Genomic DNA, 23473 nt, shown 5'->3' with positions numbered 1-23473 from the left:
CATTGCCCCTGACTCTTGTATTCAGCCCTGAGTACCCTGCCCAGCTGCCTGCCTCCCTTCTCTGCCTGGCATGCTGTGCTTTGGCCATGGGCCCCAGCCATGCCCAGCAAAGCCCTGTGTGGAGTGGGCAGCAACATGTATCTGTTTAGTCACCCCAGGGGCTAGGGCAGGGACATGGGGAAAGGGAAGTTGACCAGAAGCCTCTGGGTAGAGGAGAGGCCTAGTGCTGGGGTTCCCCTCAGGCCTCAGGGACCCCTACTAGGGCTGTGCAGTGAGGCCAGAGAGGAGGCTGAAGCCAGAGATGGCCAAGGGCCCAGAGGCTGCGGTGTGACCTAGAGGGAAGAGGTGCCTTGTGACTGTTTCTGGGGAGGGGCCTCAGCTTGGTGCCTGCTGTGCAGGGGTGTTCTGTGGGCCTGAGACGGTCCCAGTCAGCCCAGACACTGCGCCAGGCCTAACACTGTTGGCACCTCCTCCTGCTTACCTGGGAAGTGGCAGAAGCTGCTCTCTCCTCCCCGGGAAAAGGTGAGGAATGGGCACTGGACAGCCACTAGGTGGAGAGGACTGTCAGCTGGGAGGGGTAGGAGAGGAAGTGGGACCCACTGCCTCACCCCACCTGGAAGATGGCCTGGGCCCGAGCAGACCACCTTGGAAGCCATGGCGGTGGAGGAGACCTGGTACCACCGAGACCCTCCCCATCAGGCCCCAGCCCAGCAGAAGCTGAAAAGGGGTCACCAGGTACAAAAAGAGTATGAGACAGCCGAATCAGGCACCATTTTTTATAAAAACGCATAGTCTCATTTTTCACTCTTTAAAATCACATTCAAAAATCGGCAAAGAAATGCCCCAGGGAATGAGTAGACAGGAGGGGAGGGTGCGCCAACCCAGCCCCAGGGGGGAAAAGGCGCGACACCACACAGGCAGCGCGACTGGCACGAGGGGGCATGCGGTGGGCGAGGCGGCGGCACTGACAGGACGTGGGCTGTGGGGCTGGCCAGCCTGGGCGGGGGTACACTGATGGGCCGGGATGGGGGGCACACTGATAGACCCCAGCCAGCCTCCTTGCTGTGCTGCCCGCCCACCTGGCCGGCCCCGTCCTGGGCAGATGGGGTCGCACCCAGCCCAGCATCGGCGAGACCTCAGGCCAGGCGAGGTCAGTATGGCCCAACCTGCAGGTGCCTTGCTGTGGTCCCTGAGCCTGGGTGCTGGGGGTTGGGGCAAGAGGGGACTGCAGGGAGGGTAGCAGCACCTGCTGCCAATGCCACTCTCTCAGCCAAGCCCCGCAGTGTCAGGGAAGTGGGAGTGGAGGCAGCCAGTGACACAGAGGCTTTTCCTGAATAAGGGCACAGGAGCCCGAGTCACTGTGGGAGGCCTTGAGGGCCAGGGAGACAACAGGCCCCTCCTCTCGCCAACACTGTGGGGCAGGACAGTGCAGGGCCTGCCCCTCTGCAGCAGGAGGGGGTGCAGTGGGAAAATTCAAGTCGGATCCCTGTGCTGTGCCTGCCCCTGGTGAGGGAGGATGGGCCACCCAGCAGTGCCCATGGGCACAGAGTGCAGCCCACAGAGCCCAGGGTGGCACAGCTTGGTGTGGCATCATCCCTCGGGGAAGGGGCGGGAAGGCTGTGCTCTTCCCCCACAGGAAGACACTGGGAGCGGGCAGCCCCTGGAGTCAGGACAGAGGGCGCCGGGCAGCGGCTGGGTTGGTGCAGCAGGAGCCGAGGCAAGCGGGCCCCTCCCGGGGGAGCTGGGCCAGGCTGGGGCCACAGGAAATCACAATAATTACAAAATAAAACCTTTTCCGCTTGGCGGGAAAACAAATAATAAAAATTCGACAAAATAAATTAGAGGTTTATAAAAGGCGGGTGGGCGGGTCAGAGGCCGTTGGCACTGCCGCGCTGGACCAGCGGCACCTTGCTCAGCTCCACCACGGGCGAGCGCGGCTTGTTCTTCATCTTGGGCACCCGCTGCACCAGCTGCTGGGCCTCACGGTAGGCGTCACGCAGCTCCTTCTTCCACTGCACCAGCTCAGGGTCGCTCTGCACATGCCAAGCCCAGCTCTGTCAGCTGGGGCTCTCCCCAGCCTGCCTGGCCTGGCCCCTCGGCCCTCCCATCCCTGGCTCAGCCCCCACTCACATCGCACTGCAAAATGAACTGTTTCCCACCGCGGATCTTGAGGAGCAGGCACTTGCGCTCCTTGATCTGCGTCTCCTCCACCGACTGGATCTCCTCCATGGTCAGCAGGCTCTGCTGCAGGGCCAGGGATGGGTGGTGCAGGTAAGAGCTGGGCCGGCCAGCCACCCGGAAGCCCGGCTCCCGGACCCCCGCACAGGCTCCTTACCGGGGCCTCGCCCTCGCCCCGCCACTCGAGGCGGTTGGGGAACAGGTAGAAGTACCGCCGCTGCCACTGGGTCAGGAAGGGGTTGCCCATCTTGGACATGTAGCCATGCATGATGCAGTCCTTGCCCAGGGCGTAGTCTGAGGCGAGAGACAGAGGAGACTCAGCCGGCCCCACCTGGGTTTCTTTTTTGTTGTTTTGAGACAGGGTCTCCACTCTGTTGCCCAGGCTGGAGGGCTGTGGCACAATCTTGGCTCACTGCAACCTCCACCTCCCAGGTTCAAACGATCCTCCCGCCTCAGCCTCCCGGGTAGCTGGGAGTACAGGCGCGTGCCACCATGCCCGGCTAATTTTTTTGGTATTTTTTGGTAGAGACAGGGTTTCACCATGTTGGCCAGGCTGGTCTCAAACTCCTGACCTCAAGTGATCTGCGCTCCTTGGCCTCCCAAAGTGCTGGGATTACAGGCGTGAGCCACCATGCCCGGCCCCAGCCTGAGTTTGAATCCCAGAGCCGCCACTTTCTGGCTGTGATCCAGGGTGAGTTCCTTAAACCCGAGCCAGCTGCTCACTTCTAAGCAGGCAGGGGCCTGGTGCCGCAGCAGCCGGCGACCCTCACCTTCCTCATGGCCCAGCTGCTTGTTCTTGGCTTTCTTGCGAGCCTCCAGCCGGTCTGTCTCAGCGTTGATGGTGTCGAAGACAGTCTCTGCCACCTCCTGCTGCCACCGCTCCGAGATGGTGAGGGGGAAGTTGCGGTAGAGCTCCTGATCACTGTCCAGTAACTTTACCAGGTGGATGGGGCAGGGGCACATGGGTGGACAGAGATGCCGGAATACCATCAGCTACAGGCTGCCCAGACCCAGGGCCCCGGGTAGGGATGGTCAGTGCAACTGCCACCCCCCAGGGAAGTTGGCCAAGGAGGAACTGAGGCCTACAAGCTGGCAGGGCTGGCACAGGGTCTCACAGGTGATAAGAAGGGAGAGGGATCCTTCCCCAGGCCAGGATCACAGCCCAGGTACAAGAGGCCAGGCAAGGCCCAGTACCTTGATTCCTTTTGTGTCCTCCTCATCGAAGGAGCCAATGTCGAAGGCGTCGGCCGCGTTCACCTCCCCTCGTGGGGGGATCAGCGGGGGAGGGTACTGCAGCAGAACAGGGGTCATGGGCATTAGCTCGGGGGTGGGGCTGCAGAGCACCCCCAGTCCCTGCCACAGACTGTTACCTTCTGCAAGAAGACCATCTGCCAGTCCAGGGAGCGGAAAAAGGGGCTCTCTTTCACCTCCTGAGCCCTGTGGGGAGAGGCCAGTCATCTGGGCTCAGCCCCACCCTGAGTCCCGGGCTTAACTCCTGATTGAGCCACTTTCTGGCTCTGTGAACTTGGGCAAGTTCCTTAAGCCTGAGCTGTTTCCTCATCTCTCAAATGGGAGAACAGAAGTTCCTACATCGTAGAGTTGTGGGTTTTAACACTGGTAAATTTTGCAACCCTATGCCCAGTGCTTAATAAATGTTTGATAAACATAAAAAGCTGCTATCATCATCATCTGTGACAAGGGCCCCTCTGGAAGCCAGTTACTAGCTGGTTCCAGCAGCTCCAACTCCCAGGGCAGCCCCTCCACTCTGAGAACATTGGACAGGGCTGGCCATGCCCCAACTTATGAGCTCCTCCAAGGAGGCTGGGACCTTGGAGGGGGTTCCAGGTGACGGGACACAGCCCTTGTCCTCACGGGGGCACAGCCAGCAGCATGCCCAAGGCGCCAGGGTACTCACCCTCGGCCCAGGCAGCCCAATCTCCGGTTGACATCCCTCTGCAGCAACCCCTCCAGCAGGGAGCGTAGTTCAGGGGAGAAGGAGTCGGGCAGCTCCACGGCCTTTAGAGAGGAGTGGGACATTAGCAGGGGCTTAGGAAGAGCCCTTGACCCCATCCCAGCTCAGGGGAGAGAGGGGTCCAGGCCCCCGCAGAGGGACAGATGGGGTACAGCATCCTAGCTCGCCCAGCAGTCATGCTCCAACAGCACGGGGAGGGCAAGAGCCTATGGGGCAGGAGGTCTGTCTCAGAGGCCAGAGTAGGGGTCAGTGGCCGAGATCTCTGCTGGCTGGTGGGAAGCAAGAGTCATGCCCTGGCACCCACAGGAGCTCCCCCCAGCCCCCTGCGGCCCTGCACTGAGACCTGCACCCACCATCGTCAGCGTCATGCGGTCGATCTCATGCTTGTCTTTGGTCTTGTGCTGCCGGAAGGGGCTGTGCCTGGGCAAGAAAGGCCAAAAACCAATGTCAAAGGACAGGAACGGGGAAAGGGAGGCAGGCAGCATGGATGAGCTGTGGCCAAAGTCAGGGACGGTGCCACCCCTACCACCAAGGCAGCTATAGGCTCCCCTCCTTTGGCATCCCACCTGGATTGGGGAGGAACTTCTCTTAGCCCCAACCCACCTGCCCACCTGGGACGGGCCACTCACCCCCGCAGCAACTTGAAGAGCATGCACCCCAGAGAGAACCAGTCGGCACTGCTGTCGTAGGCCACGCCCTTCTGCAGGACCTCCGGAGCCATGTACCCGTGGGTGCCCCTGTAGGAGCAAGGGGGCCATAAGCGGGAGTGGCAAGGGGTGGGGAGGGAGAGGGTGGGGGGCACTCACACGCTGGCATGGGGCTTCTTCTTGGAGAAGTCACAGGCCAGGCCCAGGTCCGAGATCCGCACGTGGCCATGCTCGTCCAGAAGGATGTTGGCTGGCTGTGAAGGAAGCCCAGTGAGCTGCCTGGGGCAGCTCAGGATGGGGCCCAGCCAGGCAAGATGCCAGCTGGGTCACTGCTTCACTGGAGAGGACGATGGGTACCCAAAGAAAGGGCAAAGGTGGGGTCCTCTCTCCTGTCCCCAGCTACAACCTGGACCCAGAGTGGCTTGGTGGGAAGGGCAGGGGCGGAGATGGGAAGATACGGGGCGGCCATGTCCCAGGAGCCCCACTCCTCTGGGTCTGGTGGCCAGGATGTCGAGAGGAAGGAGAGGACAGCCACGGAGGTCCAGCCTGGGGACAGCAGGGGCGCTCACCTTCAGGTCCCGGTAGACCACGAAGCGGTTGTGCATGTGCTCCAGGCCCAGGATGATCTCGGCCGCATAGAAGCGCATGTCAGCCTCTGAGAAGACCCCGTGCTGGGAGAGGTGGTAGTGCAGGTCCCCACCTGAGGGAGGCAGTCCCACAGGCAGCACTCAGTGTCTTGCCCCAGCCTCCCGTGCCTGGGCCCAGCCCACCCTAGGGCCCGGCCAGCACTCACCGTTCATGAGGTCCAGGATGAAGCTGAGCTTGTCTGGCGTGTGGAACGCGTATGACATGCAGACAATGAATGGGCAGTCCTAGGAGGGGAGAGGAAGGGAGGGGGCGGGCAGTTAGCAGGGGCGCCCAGGGTTCCAGAGCCTCAGCGGCAGCCCGGCCCACCCAGCTCACCCCAGTGCTGACGAGTGAGAGCATGATGCGCTCGTTCAGGGCCAGGGTCTCCCCCTGCTTCATCTTGATGCGCTTTTTGTCCAGGCACTTCATGGCATACCTGCGGGGCAGAGGTCGGCGGTCAACACCCACCCTCAGAGCAGGGGCCCAGGGCTGCCTCAGGGGGCGCTTGAGGGAAAGACTAGACCCAGGACCAGCGTGTGACACAAATCAGAGACAGGGAGGGCTGGGGCCAGAGGAGCCTGCGGGGGTAACAGCACGGCAAGACAGGAGTGCATGGAGCAGCAGGTGGCCCTGTGTGGAACCCGGCCTGTCAGGGTCCCCCAGGAGCCCGGCTCCCCCAGGCATCCCACCGCGCCGAGCAGGGTGCTCACATCTTGCCTGTGTCGGCCTTCCGGCACCCATAGACCTCGCCAAAGCCCCCGCGCCCAATGATGCGATGCACGCTGAAGTCATTCATGGTCAGCTGAGGGGCAGCGACAGCTGCGGTCACCACAGGCTGCCTCTGCCCAGCCCTGGGGCAGAGGCACCTGGGCAGCAGGGGCTGGCCCCATGCCAGGGTCCCCATACCCATGTCCTGGCCATCCTTGCCACATATTTACCTGCTCCGGCCTCCCCATGCTGGGATCCCGGCCCTGACCCCCATAGCCACGGCCCTGGGGGCTAAAGGACAGACATCCCCTGACCTCCCCCTCCCAGCCAAGCCACAGGCCCAGCTCCCGGGAGAGGAGCAGCAGGGTGCATGGCTTTCCATGCCCCACCCAAGCCCACTCACGTGGATGTTGAGCTCCACATTCTTCCACTGGCAAAACCGTGTGAACTTATCGCTGGAAAAGAAGAATCAGGGCTCAGGGGCCACTCAGAATGTGGGAAGGATGATGCTGTCGTGAGCCTCCCCACCCAGCTGCCACTCCCTGGGGTCCCGTGAGGGTAGGTGTGGAAACATCACGAGCGTTAATGTCCTCTTCCAGGAAGGATATGTTGAGGGCCTGCCCGCCCACAGCACCAGTCAGGGCTGCTTGGGTGCCCAGCATGGCCCTCGGCCACCTGGCCGTGGCTTCCTGCTGGAATCAGATCCGCACAGAAAGGAGGTCTTCCAGTCTAACCCAGACTTCCTGCTACCATATCCTTGACAAGTACGTCTCCTGTCCCTGCTTGCATACCTCCAGTGACACAGAGCTCACTCCATGGCTGGGCAGCAGTGACCCTAAAACAGCTGCTCCCTAAAGCTGGCTGAAATCTACCTACAATTCCCACCCACCACGCCAACTCTGGCTGTGAGGGTCACGGGGGCCGTGTGCTCTACTGGGCCCACCCCTACCAGGACTCTGATGCTTCTCAGTCCAGGTGGGCCAGCAAGGTGCTATACAGCCCACGGGAGAGAAAGAGGCACAGGTGGCGCAGCTCTCCTAGCTCCCTGGAGCTAGGAGACTGCCTGGGATGGGCTTTGAGCTGCCTGGTGCTGAGGAGGGCAGGGTGGGAGATGACCTGCAGCCTGTCTGACTTCTCAGGAGTCCTTGCAAGGGGGCCGCTGACGGGCCAGCCACCTGCCTGCTCAGGGCCTAATGAAGGCTGGCTTCTGCCCTCCACGCCAGCCATACCCCTTCTGAGAGTGGCCCCTCCCTCCCCCTTCCTCTCCCACACTTCCCTGCTCTCACCTCTCGATGAATTTCTGGAACACGTCCCCTCGGAGGTTTTGACAAATCTCTTCGATGTATGGCTAAGGGAGGAAGCTGGAAGTTGGTGACTGAGCCCCAAGAGACCGTGGCTGCCCAGGCCCCGCCCCTGGCTGACCAGGCTTGTTGACCAGGGGCTGTCCAAGGTGACCTCGCCTGGGGAGGGACCGGGAGGCACACACCTGGAAGAGATCCGGAGGCACCTGCTTCTTCCCCAGGTGGCCTTGGACATGCTCAGTGGCACTCTTCGAGAAGGGCTGGGGAAGACAGAGGTGGCCATGAATTCTCAGCAGGGTCCTCTCTTCCCCTCCCAATCTGCAGGTGACTCTGGGCCAGCACACAGGGCCAGCTGAGGACACTCACATGCGAGCAGGCCAGCAGCTCCTTCATGATGTATGAGTCGAAGATCTCCCGGCTGCGGGCCACACGCTCCTCCTCCGTCTCCAGCTTCTCGTACTTCTTGATCTGGAGGACAGGATTCCTGCAGGTCATCTAGAGCCCAGCAGGGAATGGGGATGCCCACACCAGGCAGCTTGTGGGTTCCACAAAGCCGCCCCAACCTCCTCCCCTTTCTCCAGGCAGAGCAGGGCTTGGGCCTCTGGGTCTCACCTCCTCATAGAATTCCACTAAGGGCCTGGCCTCCTCCAGGTGGTTCAGGCAGAAGTCTCGGAAGAGCAGGTACCCTGAAGGCAACAGTGTAAGGTCACAGAGCCATGCCTCTCTCAGAGGCCTTCCCATCATTGCGGATGGTGTGGGTTGGGCTCCCTGGGCAGAACTAGCTATGGAGGTGGCAAAGGTGGTCTCGGCCCCAGGCAAGGGGTGGGCCAGGCAGCTGCTAAGGCTGCTGCCAACTTGAAGATTCCTGGATTCTGGGTTGGGGCCCCTATGTTTCTACCCTCTTCCTGAAATCTGTTTCCCCAGGTGGTAGCTGGACGGCGATGGGCACCAGGGTGAGGCAGAGGAGCGGGGTTGGCTCTGGCATCAGGGAGCCCTGGCTTAGCACCTGGGCCCCCACTCACTGCAGCCCAGGGCCCTGCGCCTGCTCTGTGAGGCCGATACCCCCCACCGGGGCGGGCTGTGCAGGTGCAACACGATTCAGTCTGGGGGCCCTGGGATGCTGTGGCCACCAGGGCCAGGTCAGGCTGCAGCATGGGGGAAAGGTTAGCAGGGGGCTCTGAGGCCACACCACTCCTCTGGACCCTGCCCCACTCCAGTGTCTGGCTGATTTGCACAGCAGCCTGAGAAACAGGCAGGGAGGGTGGGTCCAGTTGGGGAAACTAGGGCTCAGGGAGCTGGTCAGACACACTGTCTGTGGCAGAGGCTCAAGTGGAACTCAGGGCTACTCCACCAAATGGCAGGTCCCTTGGAAAGAGGTTGGGGCTGGGGCCTCAGGGCAGGGGGCATGGAACGGGTGTAAGCCACAGGGAACTGGAGAGGTAAGGTGGGCTGTGGGAGGGGCTCTCAGGGGACCCCAGATAGGGTGTCCTCATGCCGGAGTAAGGGGCCTGGACCCTGGACCCCGGCCCCCGAGCACTACCAGGGGACAGAGGCCCTCCTCAGGCCTCCAGTCTGACACGGGTAACCAGGATCGAGCTGGGTGGCCTCTCATGCCTTCGGGGGCACTGCCTGGGCACCTGGGTCAGAGCTGCGGCCATCATTTCAGTCCTCACTGCCTGGCCTTTAGTGCAGGGCCTTTGAGGAATGGGGGCCAGGCTTCACAGTGGGCACAGTGCTCCCATCTGACTCTGACAGGCCTGCACAGTCAGACTCATGAGTCCCATCTCCCAGATGAGGACACCATCAGGCTCAGAGAGGTGAAGCAACTTGCCCAAGGACAAAAGGCACAGGCCTGGGACCCAAACTTTGTGCTTCTTGACACACCGACTCCCCCAGGCTGACCCCCAATGCCTGATCCCATCAGGCCAGGATACCCCCTGTCCAGAGCTGAGCTCCTGTTCTCAGGAAGGCCAAATCAGAGCCATGTGAGGCTGGAGCCTGCTTCCCGAGACCTGCCCCAAGCCTGCCCTCTGGGCCAGGTCCACAGGGTGGGTCGCATGAAACTTCTGACAGCAGGCATCAGACACCAGCTGGAGGAGGAATGGAGGGCCAACACCAGGCAGGTTGCTTACAAAGAGGGCCCATGGGGTGGGGCGGGGCCAACCACAGCTCAGCAGGCGCCACAGGAAGGGCCCCGCCTCTTCCTGTCAGTTCTACCAACGGCCCAGAGCAGCTGCGGCCGCGCCAAGGGGAAGCTGCAACTCTCAAAAACAAAAACCCCAAAGGAGGAACTTCCCTGGCGGCCCTGGAAGACTCTGGGCCCCCACCCCCACCACGGGGCTCCCTGGGCCGACAGCCAGGGGCAAGGAGGCACGCAGGGTCGCAGCGACTTGGAGCAAGCCCTGGGGTCTCGCTGGCTGCTCCACCCTGAGTGGATGGGAGGCCAAATCTCTGGAGAGTGGGGAGCACAGCTGGGCTGGCTGGGGTAGGGGCAAGAAGTCAAGCCCGGTGGCGGCAGAGCCACTGCCATACTCACCCAGCTTCTGGGAAAAGATCTTCTCAAAGGTCACTTCGCCCCGGTCCTCCAGGTACTTCTGCATGACACTGCGGATGCTGTGGGACAGGGGGGCGCAGTAAGCAGAAGCCCCCATAGCCCGTGGGGGCTGCAGGCCCAGAAACACGAGCTGAGGGCACTGTGGTGGTGTTGCCACTCCCTCCAGGAAGGAGGCCAGCCCGTCAGGCCTACTCACTTATCCCAGCCACAGGTCAGACCAGAAGGCTTCAAGGAAGCCTTTGCCTGCACCGCCCCCGCCAGGCTATGTCCTCAAAGGCCAGGGTGGCCGGCAGGTGGCCCCCTGCTCAGAGGCCCACCGCCTGTGGGGTCTCGTCCCAGTGCTGCCACCGGCTGGCTTTGGGAACTTGGCCAAGTCACAAAAGCCAAGCCTGGTTTGTGAGCGGATGAAAAGACACACATGTGGCATCTCCACGCAGCAGCACATGGCTCGGCTGTAAAAAGGAACGAGGCACCAACAGGGGCCACAACGTGGATGAGCCTTGAAAACATGAGGCTGAACGAAGCCAGTCACAAAGGGTCGCCACATATTGTGAAATTCCACTCATATGAACAGATCCACGGACACAGAACGCAGATCCGTGGCTGCCGGGGGCTGGAGAGAGGGAGAGGAGTGACTGCGGTGGGGACGGGGTTTCTTTTTGGGGTAAGGGTTGCACAACACGGTCAATGTACTAAAAAACACTACATTGTATAATAAAATGATGAATTTTATATGAACTGCATCTCAATTTTTTAAATTGTAAGAAAAGGCCATGCCTTGGTTCGTGTGTCCCTAGTACTTGGATATAAAATGTGACCCCTGCCCTGGGTTGCTTGGTATGGCCATAGGGGAGGGCCTGGCCATTGTGACCCTCAAAACCCAACCCGACATCCCCCACCCTGTTTATCTCACCCCACACTGAGTGCTGTCTGGGAGCGCCACACCAGGCTACACTCCCGGCCTCAAATACCACCTTACTGTCCCCTCCTGCCCTCTCCTGGCCCACCTCAAGCCCAGCCCTGCCAGTCTGTCCCAACAGCCAGCTGAGGCCTGCATCTGGTCCTCACTAGTCTGGGCTCCTGGGGTAACGTGTAGCTGCCATGCTGAGGGCATTGCGGGGCTGGGGGCCTGAAGGGACAACACACCTGAGCCCATGTCACGCTCACATGGCCCTGCAGGTCTATGGGGCCACCAGCAGGCCTCCCATGAAAAGACTGCAGCTGGTGGAGATTTGGATCCGCAAGTCCAGGTTCTCTGTGCTTGGCATGGCCCCTGCCTCTCTGCACCCCGGCCCTGCCTGCCCCTAGGAGCCCAGCCCAGGGCTGGTCGGACTGGCCACCCAGGCTGTGGTCATGAGGACCCGCTGCACATCTACCCCTGAGGCACTGTGTACCTCATGCCAAAGCCACCCCCTGCTCCAAACAGCCCTGCCCAGGGCATGGTTCTGAGCCTGTGATACCAGACAGCGTGTGCAGAAGCCTTGGGAAGGAGAGGAGGCCTCTGGGTCTGGAAAGCCTGTGTGGAGAAGGTGGAACTCCACTGGGTTCCTGGAGTGCAAGTGGGATCTCGGCAGCTGGCGAAGCCAGGGGGGTCGGTAGACGTGGGAACAGGCAGGGGACAGTATGTCCAGGGATGAGCAAGGGGCCAATGGGGCAGGAGAGAGGGCACACAAAGGCCATGGTGAGGGGGAGGGCAGGGCCTTGCAAACCAGGGGGCTTCACAGCCAAGGAGTGGGCAGGAGAGCAGGACTCAGGAGGCTTGGTCCAGGGCGGCGGGTGGCCCGACTCCACTGGAGGCGCCACGCGGAGGAAGCCCAGGCAGAGGCAACACTTGGGCAGGAAGAAGGGGAAGGGGGTGGGTGGGAGAAGGCTCAGGCTGTCGGGGACCGGGAGAAGGGTTATGAGGCCAGCCCCGTGAGGGCTTCCAGGCTTTGGGCCCGAGGGTCTGGAAGAATGGCAGCTTCAGCCAGAAGAGCCGTCTGCGGAGAGCAGCTCCAGACAGTGCGGACCTGGCCTGTGGACCCTGCCTGGCCTCTGACCTCGGCCTCGAGAGGGGGCTCCTATCCGCTTCCACTGGGCACTGTCCTTCCAGGAAGGGCTGCAGTGGACTCCCGGGCCTTGGCCCCTGATCTCACTTGGTTCCAGCCTTCCTCAGGAAAGGCCGAGCGAGATAGCACGAGCACAGCAGGGCTGCCATGAGCACGGTTCCAAGGCCGCGACCCCCTGGTCTGCTCCCCACCCTCAGAGGCTGGGAGGGGCCGCGGCCTCTTCCAAAGTTGTCTCCAGCAGGAAGCAGGGCACTGAAGACAAGGATGGGCCTAGGTGACCCTGAGTTCGCATCCTATGACTGCTTTGGAACAGACCCTGCCTGGATGGGAAGAGGAGGGCCCATGCCCCCCACCGGGGAGTGAGAATGCCCTCTGAGAACTGACAGGAGCTCCGAGGATGGGCCCCGCGTCCACACCAGCACACCCGCCCCTTCGGGCCACACGCCAGCTCATGTCCACCAGCCACCGTCAAGGACATGTTTCCCGGCATGTGGGACTCCCAGGGACACAGGAAACGGTGGACGGAGATTGTGGTGTTTCACACACAGCAGGGGCTTCATAAAAATCTCTTGAATTGAGAAAGACACGGTCCCTGCCCTTGGCACCTGCAGACAGGAGGCCTGGGCCCTGGGCGACCCTCGGGGCACAGGCTGTGCACTGGGAGACTGGAACGTGGAGAAAACCCCAAGGTCAGGGGCCTGCATCTCACCTGGGAGGTGGGCCAGGAAGGCGGGACTCTGGTTCTGCACCAGATTTTTGAGTTTTGGGACATTTTGGTCCACAGAAGGGGATGAAAAAAAAGCAAAAAAAAAAAAAAAAAAAAAAAAAAAATCACAAAATGCCTGTCTTCCAGGACAGTGGAGGGTCAAATGGCTATGATCAGGTGCTGGTCAAGCGGAAGGTAGCGACAGGCAGATGCAGATGACAGGCAAAGCAATCCCAGCCTGTAGGGGTCACCCACCAGGAGCCGGGCATTGTCCCAGGAATGGGGGCCACCGGGCTTCAGCAGTAAGCCCCAATGAGCCCCAGACTTGCTTCTTAGGAGCCTGTAAAAATGGTGCCAGCTTGGCGGGGCGCGGTGGCTCACGCCTGTAATCCCAGCACTTTGGGAGGCCGAGGCGGGCGAATCATGAGGTCAGGAGTTTAAGACCAGCCTGACCAACATGGTGAAACCCCGTCTCTACTGAAAATACAAAAATTAGCCCGGCATGGTGGCGTGCGCCTGTAGTCCCAGCTACTCAGGAGACTGAGGCAGAAGAATTGCTTGAACCCTGGAGACAGAGGTTGCAGTGAGCCAAAATCGTGCCACTGCACTCCAGCCTGGGTGACAGAGTGAGACTCTGTCTCAAAAAAAAAAAAAAAAAAAAAAAAAAAAAAAAAAGGTGCCAGTTTGGCAGAGGGAATGGCCACCTAGGAGCCAGGGAGTAGCCACTGCCACTTTTCAACTGGACACGCAAAGTCTCCAAGGGGGAAGCATGCTTGGTTCCCTGCCTGCGACAGCCAGGGGAACCTGCCGGGCAGGCCCTTTCTCCTTCCCAGGGGCTCTGCTGTCGGCCCCGGCCTGGGAACAGCAGGCAGCAGGACCCGGGGCTCTGAGGCCATCTCTCCCCTCAGCAGCCACGCCTGGGCATGGCCACCACATTCTTCCCAGCCCACAGCACTCCACTTTCTTCCTTAAAAAGAAAAAAATGTTTTTTAAATAAAATAAACAACCCCCCTCCCCCCAAGCAAGAAACCAAACACGAGGTCAGGCCTGAGCAGAGTCCTTGAATGGAAGGCCCCCAAAGTGGCAATTTTAGGGTTTCCTGTCTATTCCCATGGGTCTGGCCGCCAAGGGAACTGGCAGGTTGGAAGAACTTGTCACTGGGGGCAGCTCCTGCCAGGGTGGCAAGCACGGGCGAGCACAGGGGTGGGACAGCCTCCTGGGCTGGGTCACCTTGTCTCCAACACTGCTCCCTGATACTGGCAGAGTCTGGAGTGGCAGTGAGCCCAGAGCGTGTCCCTGTCCCCCACCCAGGTCAGCAACCCTGAGATCTGGGGGAACGTGGCTCCCAAGATCTACTCTGGAGCATCAGGAGAACCAAGCGGCCTCAACAGTCCCAGATGGAAGGACGCTAAGGTTCCCAACACCTTTGGGCAAGGGCCTCAGAGTTGCCTTTGCTCTGGCCGTTGGACGGGTGCCTGGGTTCCAAGTGGCCCTCACCACCTGGTCACAAACTTGAAATGTCCAGTTTCCCCACCTGTAAAATGAGGATGTCAATGAGATGCTGAATCGCCACCGTCACACTGGCCATTTACAAAGCCTGGGTGGACACGGCAGAAGGAGGGCTTCTAATATGCCAGGCTGGCCATGCTGCCCGCCGTGCCCCGCCTGCTGGGCCATGGGAGAGAGCCGCCAGAGCCCCATTTCTCAGTGCCCCACGGCTCACCGACAGTCCATGCTAGAATCACACAGTAACTGGTCTTGCTCAAGCCTCTGCTCCACATTTGCCGTGTCCTCGGAGAGGACGGGGCCTTGGAGGATGGGGCCTGTGGCCAGGGCTGAGCCAAACAGGGTGGGACTCCTCTGCTCACAGACCAGCTTCAGGCACTGCATTGCTCTACTGCGGGCCCAGTGGGTAGAGCCCGTGGCTTGCCCTGCCAAAGTATCAAGGGCTCCTTGGCACAGAGGTACTTGGTGCCCACCCAGCTTTGGGAAGGAGCAGTCAGTCCCACCTTGGCACCCCTGCAGTTACGGCGGCCCGCACCAGCTCCTACTGCTCCCGGAGCAGGCTCAGCCCAAGACAGTGAGCAGCTGCAGCACTGAGCGCTGGGTGACAGGGAAGGAGTGGGTGCTGAGGGAGCACTTCCGGTCCCTTCTGGCACCTCATGGTTCAGAAGAAATGCAAAGTCCAGGCCATCCTCTGTGGCCTGGGCTCTCTTAGGTGTCTCCTGCTCGGGGTCAGAGGCTGCAGCTGTGTGGACAGGAGGGGGTGACAAGTCAGAGACAAACACACTCTTGCTGATGGCAAGGAAGCTGGCTGGGCCACGTGCTCCGAGGCCCACAATGAGTTAGTGGCAAAGAAAATGTCCAAAGGCTCCCTGAGAAACGGCCTCCCACTAGAGCACCCTCCATCCCCCCCTTGACCTCTGTGGAAGAGCTGGGTGCAGGGCTCGGAGGACCCTGACTTGTGCCCAGCCTCTGGCCTGGCTGCCCTCCCGTCCCTGACCAGGAGCTGTAGGAGACGGGCAGCCCCCTTCCCTGGAACCCAGGATGGGAGGCAGCCTTAGCTGGCAGCTGGCAGCCAGGGGCCATGCTTCCTGTGCCCCTCATGTGACAGTGATGCTAAAGCTTTGCCACACCAGGACGGTGCAAGCTGGCATGAAGGCTACAGGCCTGGCAGGTCTGGTGCGGCCACTCTGGGAACCGTCCCCTGGGAGATGAGCGAGCGTTCACCAACCAGTGCAGCAGGGCCTGTGGCTGTGGCCGAGGTGCTCCCTGTGGCATTTCCAGGAAACCAGACACCAAGGTGCCAGCAGCAGAAGGAAGTCCCCTGGGGCTTCTTAATGTTTCTCAATGACTCTCCCTGGGGCGAACAACATCCTCAGAGCTCAAGGACGGGGCCACAGATCAAATTGGAAAGACCAGCCCAAACCGGCAGGTCCAAGGTAAGCCCTGAGCAGGGGAGAGAAAAAGCCAGCTGGCCCCGCACACACAGCCAGGGTCTGCAGCAGCCTGGGCTCCGGAACATCGTGTCGGCCACAAAGCAGCTCCCTTGCGGGGATGCTCAGGAAGAGGCACTCTGGCGGCCTTGTCAAATGTCACGGCTTCTTCACAAATATGACATGAGCACCCACACCCTGCAATTTACTGCTGACATGGAGACCGTAATCTGCATTACGCTAGAATGCACCAAGAACAAACTTCCAGAATTCCATGCCCTGTGGTTTCCAGGAGGGGGTTGTCCCCCATCCCAAACACGAAATGGCTCTAGAGTCAGAAAATTGTCCCCACCTGGGAACAGAGCTGCCAACATGTTAATACCAGAAAACCCGCTTCTGCCAGCATAGACGCGTCCTTTTGCAGTAAACAGCAAAGCAGAGAAGGGATATTACTGTTTTAGAAAAAAGCTGCAGTGAAACACCTCATTTTTAGTATCTCAGTTGCAGCAGAGTAGAAATAACGTGAATATAGCTCCATCCAGCAGTGGAAACTGACCCATGGGGAGCCGGCGGGGAGTAGGGAAGGGGCCCAGGAAGAAGGGGCAGGTGTGAGGGAGGCTGTGCGTCCTCAAGGGCTACACTGTGCTTTTGGTTCCCACTGTGTGTTCCGAGGCAAGAGCATACCCTGAAAGCAACAGCCAAGCGCGTGAAGTCCAAACCCACCAGCCTGAGCAGTCAGTCCCTCTGCCAAGCCCACCTGGGTGCAACCTAGGCACGGGGAGGAAACACTGGCTGCGGAGCGCTCCTGTACCTGACGTCACCGGGAACTTACTACTAGGAATTGATTGTGCATTAATAGGACACCTCATTCTGGGTTAACAGCCCAGGTTCCCCTGCACAGATTCCAACCTGCATTGCTCACACTCCCTTCAAATCCATTTACCCAGGTAACGGCAGGCGGGCGACTTAATGGCAAATAAGTGAAACGCATGCTCTGAAAAGGAAAACAGACGGGAAAGACATCCCAGAGACCCATTCCTGGGGAACGGCGGTGCTTCAAAGGCCCAGAGGGAGTGACTGCAGGAAAGATCATCTTGTTTTCAGGGAAAGGAGTTGGGAGAACGCTGCCACTGAAGTGGAAAGTTCTGGGTAAGGGACAAAGGCTGGAAGCAGCAGGGTTTCAGCTGGTGCTGCAGGAGTGAAGGAAGGAGGGAGGGAGAGAGCTTCCCGCTGCACCCCTTCCCCCACAAATCGAGGGCAGGAAGTTCTGGCTGTGAAGAGTTAACAGGAACGAGGCAGCGGAGGAACAGGGGCAGGGTCTGGGGAGACAGGGAAGCCAGAAAGGGGCAGGAAGGAGGAAACTCTCGGTGGGGGAGGGACCAGGAAACAGCCAAGAAATCGGGAGGCTGCAAGAGGCACCCAGCTCCGACAATCTGCTGCTGGGGCTGCCACTGTCACCGGGGAGGGCAGAGGAACCTCCTGGGAGCGCCCAGGCAGGGCTCCTCAGCTAGGAGCCCAGAGATTAATTACACAAGGCCTCAGTGGTCATATTAAGCAAATGATGATAATTACAAGACTGCTGGCTGCTGGGAAAGGGAGACAGCAGTTCCTTCAGGGCAAGGCCCAGACCACAGACCCTGAGAGTGAAGGGGCAGCCGCCTCGTTTTACAGAGGTGGAAACTGAGGCAGGTCCAGTCGGGCTAAGGGACTCGTCTGGGTCCCATGTGAGCTGGTGGTAGAGGGAGAAGCCAGACCTCCCATCTTCCAGATACACAATGCTGCCTTACGCTACCTCCTTCTACAAGAAGGTAGGGGAAAGGGACTGTTTCCTTGGATTCTATAGGGTAACAGAAGGGGAGGCCCCTGTGCCAACTCAGTGTGGCACTGTGCCTAACCACTCCCATTCCCTAGCCTTTGGAACTCAGAGCTGTGATGCCAGCCCCAGTTCTTGGCCAAGACACATCCCCAGGCACCAGCCATGGAAGGGCTGCCAAGGTGGGCCACCTCAAGGTATGAACAATTCCCAGTGGCAACCTGTCACGGGGACAAGCCACAGCCCCTCTCCCTGACTCTGACCTTGACCTTGTGGGTATGGGGAAGACAGGCTCCTGCATCTGACGGGACCCTGGAGTGGGGCTGCCCCTCGGTGCAGTAGCTTTGCCACGGCAGCTCAGTTCTCCATCCCAGCCAACGGGAAGAGGGCTGAGCCTTGTGAACTGTGACAGCCGATGGCCCCAGACAAGGGGTGCCAGTCAGCCCACACCGCAAAATGTGGACAGAGGCGAGAACAGTGGTGTGCAGGGGTGGGTGGAGGGGATAAAGCACAGCAAAGAAACAGCACTGGCCTGTGTGGTCCAGAAACCCGAGGCCCCATTTCAGCTTTCTTCTGTGACGAGGACACGACTCCTCCCCTCCCTGAGCCTCAATAACTTCAACTGCTAAAGGGGAGAATCCTAACTGCTGGGCCTGCCTCTCACAGTTGTCAAAAGGACAAAACAGAGTAAAAAGCACTCTGCAAGTGGAAAAGTGTCAGGCAAACATGAAACATGGTCAGGATCACCACTGGGGGCGGCGTGCTCTGCCCCACTGGGTGTGCAAGGCAAGGCGTTATGCAAAGGGTGGCCTGCTCCCTAATGCCCCAGGCCTGGACCCCCACGTAGGGGTGGCCTGTAGCCCTTCCCAGGCCTTAGCGCACTGACATTCGGCGTTCGCACCTCCAGTCCATTTCACAGATGTGGGCGATTTGCGGAAGGCCATGCTGCTGATGGTGACCCAATGTGAAAACCTGGGCTCTGCCTGGCTCGGCCTCCTGCTGTCCTCCTAGAATCCTATCCAACCTTGTTTCTGCTCAGGACTGCATGGGGGTGCCACACAGTCCTGGTATTTCTTGAGCAACTACTACATGCAAGGCATGGCCTTGCCAGCTTCACAGGTTGGTTGCTGGAAGAACTGAGATGACAGATATCAAAATAGGTAAGTCAGTAATAATTCCTATCATTATTGCTATCACCGCCATCACTACCATGGATGGGAAAGGGGACAGGAAAAGAAGACCATCTCGTTTCTCAGGGTTCTGACACCTGCAGAGCCAAGGCAGCGCCCCATGAGAAGCAATGCATTCTGGGGGGAGATTACCCGAACGCAGACAGTTCCAGAAAAGGCCCCGCCTCACACGTTGCAGAACTCCATCCTGCAGGAGGGTCTCGAGGCTGCGGCCACCAAGGAGAGCCGTTTTGAGCCCTAGAGGCTGACTCCCCCGTTTCCTCCCTCGTGGGTTTGTCATTTCTGAACTCATTTCTGTACTAACCGTCACTGCTCCCTGGACAGCCCCCAGCTGACAGTCAGTCTGGTTCCTGTTTTGAGAAATCTGATTGCAAATGTCTTAGAAAAAAAAAGGCCCTAACGGCCTTTTCAAAATGCAGACCAATTTTCCTCTCCCAGGCCTGACGTTCAGTCAATCCAAACACCCAGTGAGCAGGGCATGGCACAGGGGGGCGGTGAGGGCCATGGGCATGGGGCACCCCTGCAGCGTCAGCCAGAGCTTAGACGGCTGCTTCAAAGGCTGAGGGACACCGCAGAGTCACAGCTCTTATTTCACGCCATCCACATTTCACAGATGAGAAGACCGAGGCCCAGTGAGGGAAGAGACTTACCCAGAGTCACAAGATAAGACCACGGCAGTGTGGACAGGCCCCATCCCCAGCCCGCTGGGGCACCGGGAGAAGGCTAACTCTCAGGCATGCACAAGGAGTTGCCACACAACACAAAGAATCGTGGCGGGCACGTCTGCTCCCTGGCACAGGCCAGGGTAGCTGATGAAATGTAGAACCGGAAGTCTGAAGCCCTGATCTGTTGGCCAGGTGCCACCTGGGACTACCTGTGTGACTCGGGGCAGGCCACTCACCTCTGGAGCTTCAGTTTCCCCACCTGTTCCACAGGGACAAAACCACACCTGTCCTCGCCACCCCATGCGCTGCTGAGAGGCTCACACAGTGGAGAGATACTCTATCAGCCATAAAATGCTGGACAAACCGCAGCAATCGTCCACATCCTGTGTACTTTTGCACCTACATCCTGAACAGTCTAAACTTTGATACCAGGTGTGATGTCAGTTGTCTTACAGAGGCGGCAGCTAAGGTCCAGCCATTGCAGGTGTGCTGGGAGGGCCCCTGGTCAACAGCACCCACGGGGCACCATATGCAGGGCCTGCCAGAGGAGAAATGTAGGGGAGAGGGCACAGGGGATGTTTCCCCCACCTGAGCGCGGTCCGAGGGGGAGGGTGCCCGCAGCACCCTAGGTCCTGCTCACCACGCCGCCCTGAAAGCACTCTCAAGCCCAACTCCAGGACAGCGACCCCACCAGAGGGTGGGAGAAGAGTCCGGAAGACTGGCTGTCCCCCCCACCTCACACAAGTGTAGACTGGAGGAGAGACGGGTGGGGGTAGTGGAAACCCTAAAGCGAGTGCCGTGAGCAGGGACAGCAAAAGGGTGGGTGACATCGTCAGGCGAGGTAAATGGTGGCCAGCGGAGGGGAGGGGACCCCACAGGGACCAAGGGCTGCTCCGAGAAGGATGAAGGGGCGCGCCGGGCCCCCGTGAGAGAAGGCGGGAGCCAGGGGCTGACAGCGACTTCGGGGGGCCGGTGGAGCACGATAAGGAAGCAGCAGGGCGGCCAGGGGGACCCGACTGGGTCCGGGGACCGATGGGGCAGAGGAGCTCCGGAGTTGGGGCGCTCCGGGCTCAGGCGCCCAGGGTCTGGGGCTTAGGGTCTGGACCCGCAGGCGCCAAGGCCGGGCTGCTCCGGGCTGGGGGGCCGACAGGGGGTTGCGAGAGCCGGCCCCGGGGGTCCAGGTCGCGGGGTCGAGCATGGGGCCAGGGTCTCGGGGCCGCGGCCGGGGCGCCCGCGGGGTCGGGCCGGGGCCGCGGGCAGCTTCTCCTCACCTGGGCTCGGGCAGCAGGATCTTCTTGCTGGCGCGCGCGGCCGGCGTGGCCTTGCTCTTCTCCATGGCCATCAGGTAGCTCACGTCGGCCAGCACCGCCTCCAGGTCCGCCATCTTGGCGGCGGCGCTGCCTCCTCCCGCCGCCGCCGCCGCCGCCGCCGCCGCCGCTCCTGCTCGCTCGGCGCTCGGCCCGGCCCGGCCGCGGCTCGCTCGGCCTCGGGCGCCGACGCCTCCCGCCTGGCCCTGCTCGGCGCCCGCGGCTCCGCTCGCCGCCGCTCACAGGCGGCGCCGCCCCATGGCGCCGGCTCGAGCCCGGCCCCGGCTCGCGCTCCGCTCCCGCCGGGACTGCAGTCGGGGCGCCGCCGCCGCCGCCGCCCGCGCGCCCGCGCCCCGGAGCCGCCGCCGCCTCCGGCCCCGCCTGCCGCGCACAACGCCAGCGAGCCCGCGAGGGGCCGAGCCGGGCGGGCGACGGCGCCCCCTGGAGGCCGCGCGGAATCTGACCCCGAACCAGACCTGCGACCGCGGGCTCAGACCCTGGCCGTGACCTCGGCCCTCGATGCTGGACGGAGACCCGGGCTTGGAACACGACAGGGACCCGGCACGGAAGACGACCCGAGACCCATTCTCTGACCACAACCTCGGGTCACATCTCTGGATCCCAGGCTTCCCAGTCGGGCCGCAGCCCTGACACCAAACGTGATCACAAGGAACCTGGACGCTCACCAAGACACAGATTCAGACCTCTGAACACCATCCTGGGACTTTCATCTCAGACCCTGGCTATAACCCCGGACTCCCTGACCTTGGACGCAGTCCACGACCTGACACCAGACTCCAAACAGGACCCCAGACTCAAACCTTGGCCCACCACCTCAGACTCTAACCATGACCTCAGATCACAGCCCTGGGTCTCCAACACCATACCCAGACTGCGACACTCACCTCAGACCCCCAACAGGTCCCCAGATCCAGATTTTGGACCATGACCTCGATCCCATCCTGGTTACTGACCCCAACCTTGATTCTGACCCTAGGCTACTACCATGACCCTGAACTCTAGACTTGGGGTCAGGACTCAGACCTAGATTGGACTGTCAACTCCAGATCACTGTCCTAGACTCAACACCCAGAACTGTGGACACGGACTCAGGACTAGGACATCTAACCTGGGACCCACACTGGACCCAGAATCCTTAGTACGTCACCCAGAACCTGGGACCTGACAACTGCAGCGCAGTTACAGGCTTCCCCCATCCCCGATCCCACCCCTCCTACTCTAGAACCAATCCTGGCCGCAGAAGGCCCACTCAGGATCAAGTACCCTGCACCCAACCCCACCCCCCAACCAGCTCATAGACCCAGGTCCCTGGCCAGCACTCTTGGCAGCTCCCTTCCCTGTACCCCGTCCCATCCAGATGTTCCTTCAGGATGGTTCCACATGTAGTTAGGGTAAAAACTCTCGCAGCCCGGAAGTGCACAGAGGTTTCAGTGCTGCCTGGCAGGGGAAACCCACCCTGCTGAGAGCCCACCCAGAGTGGGGAAAGCCAGGTGTCTCAAGGCAGCACTCCTATCTCAACATGCCCCTCTCTAGAGCCTCTCTTTGCTTTCAAAGTGACAGGACCCTCCTCCCAGCCCTGGGCACATAAAGCTCAAATCTCATTACCATGCTGTGGGCCAGCAACCAGCATCCTTTTGCAAAGCAAGGCCCCCATCTCTGTGCACCTCTAGGCTACCATCTTGGATCAGCCCCAACAGAACCTGGAACCAGAGCATGTCAGAGCTTGTGAGGTTCTCCTCTCAGTGGGTGGTGAGTCACTCGCCACCCATATACCCATGTCAGAGCCTCAGTTTTCTTTTCCCCAACTGCTCCTTCATTCTCTCCCCTTCTCTAATCTAATTTGTCACCATAGTCTCCTGTCTGGCCTCCTGAGAATCTCCGTGAATCTGTCTACTTCTCAGGGTCCTCATGGCCAGCCACTGCCCTGATGCAGGCCCTGACCAGGGATGCTTTTCCCAAATCTAGATCTGATGGAGTCACTGCCTGCTTGGCACCAAGAAGCAGCTCTCCAGGCCTTCTGGGGCTACTGAGAGTGAGAGACCTAGAGGGGTCTCTAGGACTCACCACACTCTGCCCAAAGCAGATTAGGTGAACAAACTCCTTAATCTGCAAGTCAAGATCTTGGAGGACTTGGACCTTGGATGCTCCAGTTTGTTTCGCTACCATCCTCTGCACCTGGAGTTTCCCCACCAACTCACCCACCCATTCTCACTTCTGTGCCTCTGCTGTTTCCTGGGCCTGGAAGCCCTTCTGTGTACCTTCCTCCCTGGACAACTCCTACTCATCCGCTAAGACTCACCTCCTCCAGGTAGTCTTCCCTGACTCCCTGACCCCAACTATGTACATCTCCAATTCTACACTTACCACCTTCTAGGCCCTGTTTTCCATTTTCAGTTGCAAGATGCATTGTTGCAAGTTTCGACAGTGGGGAGTGAAGCCTCGTTACATGTCTGCATCAATTGGAAAATGCATCCTGATGTTGGAAATGCTGATATATATATTTAAAGAGGACATACTGTCCCCCACTGTCACTGGTGCCCCTAGTTCATCCTTTGCTCCCAGTGCCCACCACAGGACCCGACTCAAAGGCATCAGTGTTTGATGAGTGAATGAATGAGTGAATGAGCTCTTGGAACACATGGGGTTTGGGGTGGAACAAGGCCAGATGCCACAACATGAAGCCTCTAACCTCCTCTCCCCACAGCCCTGTCCTGACTCCTCTGGACTGCGAGCACAGCCACATGTCAGCCAGGGTTTTCGGGAATAGCCTCTATTTAAAAAATTCTACCTGATGAACTTG

General features: G+C 60.2%; 1 protein-coding gene across 1 annotated transcript; it reads right to left on the bottom strand.

The window, feature by feature from the left end:
- Positions 1-762: 762 nt before the first annotated feature.
- Positions 763-20962, bottom strand: GRK2 (G protein-coupled receptor kinase 2). Its single transcript, XM_508589.8, has 21 exons — positions 20617-20962; positions 9970-10046; positions 8046-8119; positions 7800-7901; positions 7619-7693; positions 7419-7480; positions 6536-6587; positions 6135-6226; positions 5761-5860; positions 5591-5669; positions 5367-5497; positions 4957-5051; positions 4780-4887; positions 4504-4570; positions 4094-4194; positions 3549-3615; positions 3373-3468; positions 2949-3111; positions 2336-2472; positions 2131-2244; positions 763-2033 (listed from the first exon to the last, which is right to left on the bottom strand). Exons 1-21 carry the CDS (start codon positions 20727-20729, stop codon positions 1869-1871), a joined length of 2070 nt encoding a protein of 689 aa, XP_508589.3. The 5' UTR covers positions 20730-20962; the 3' UTR covers positions 763-1868.
- Between the last annotated feature and the right edge of the window lie 2511 nt (positions 20963-23473).

This window comes from Pan troglodytes, chromosome 9, assembly GCF_028858775.2.
Source record: "Pan troglodytes isolate AG18354 chromosome 9, NHGRI_mPanTro3-v2.0_pri, whole genome shotgun sequence".
NCBI lineage: Eukaryota > Metazoa > Chordata > Mammalia > Primates > Hominidae > Pan > Pan troglodytes.
The sequence above is the reverse complement of the archived record's forward strand: the minus strand, read 5'-3'. Positions and strand labels throughout refer to the sequence as shown.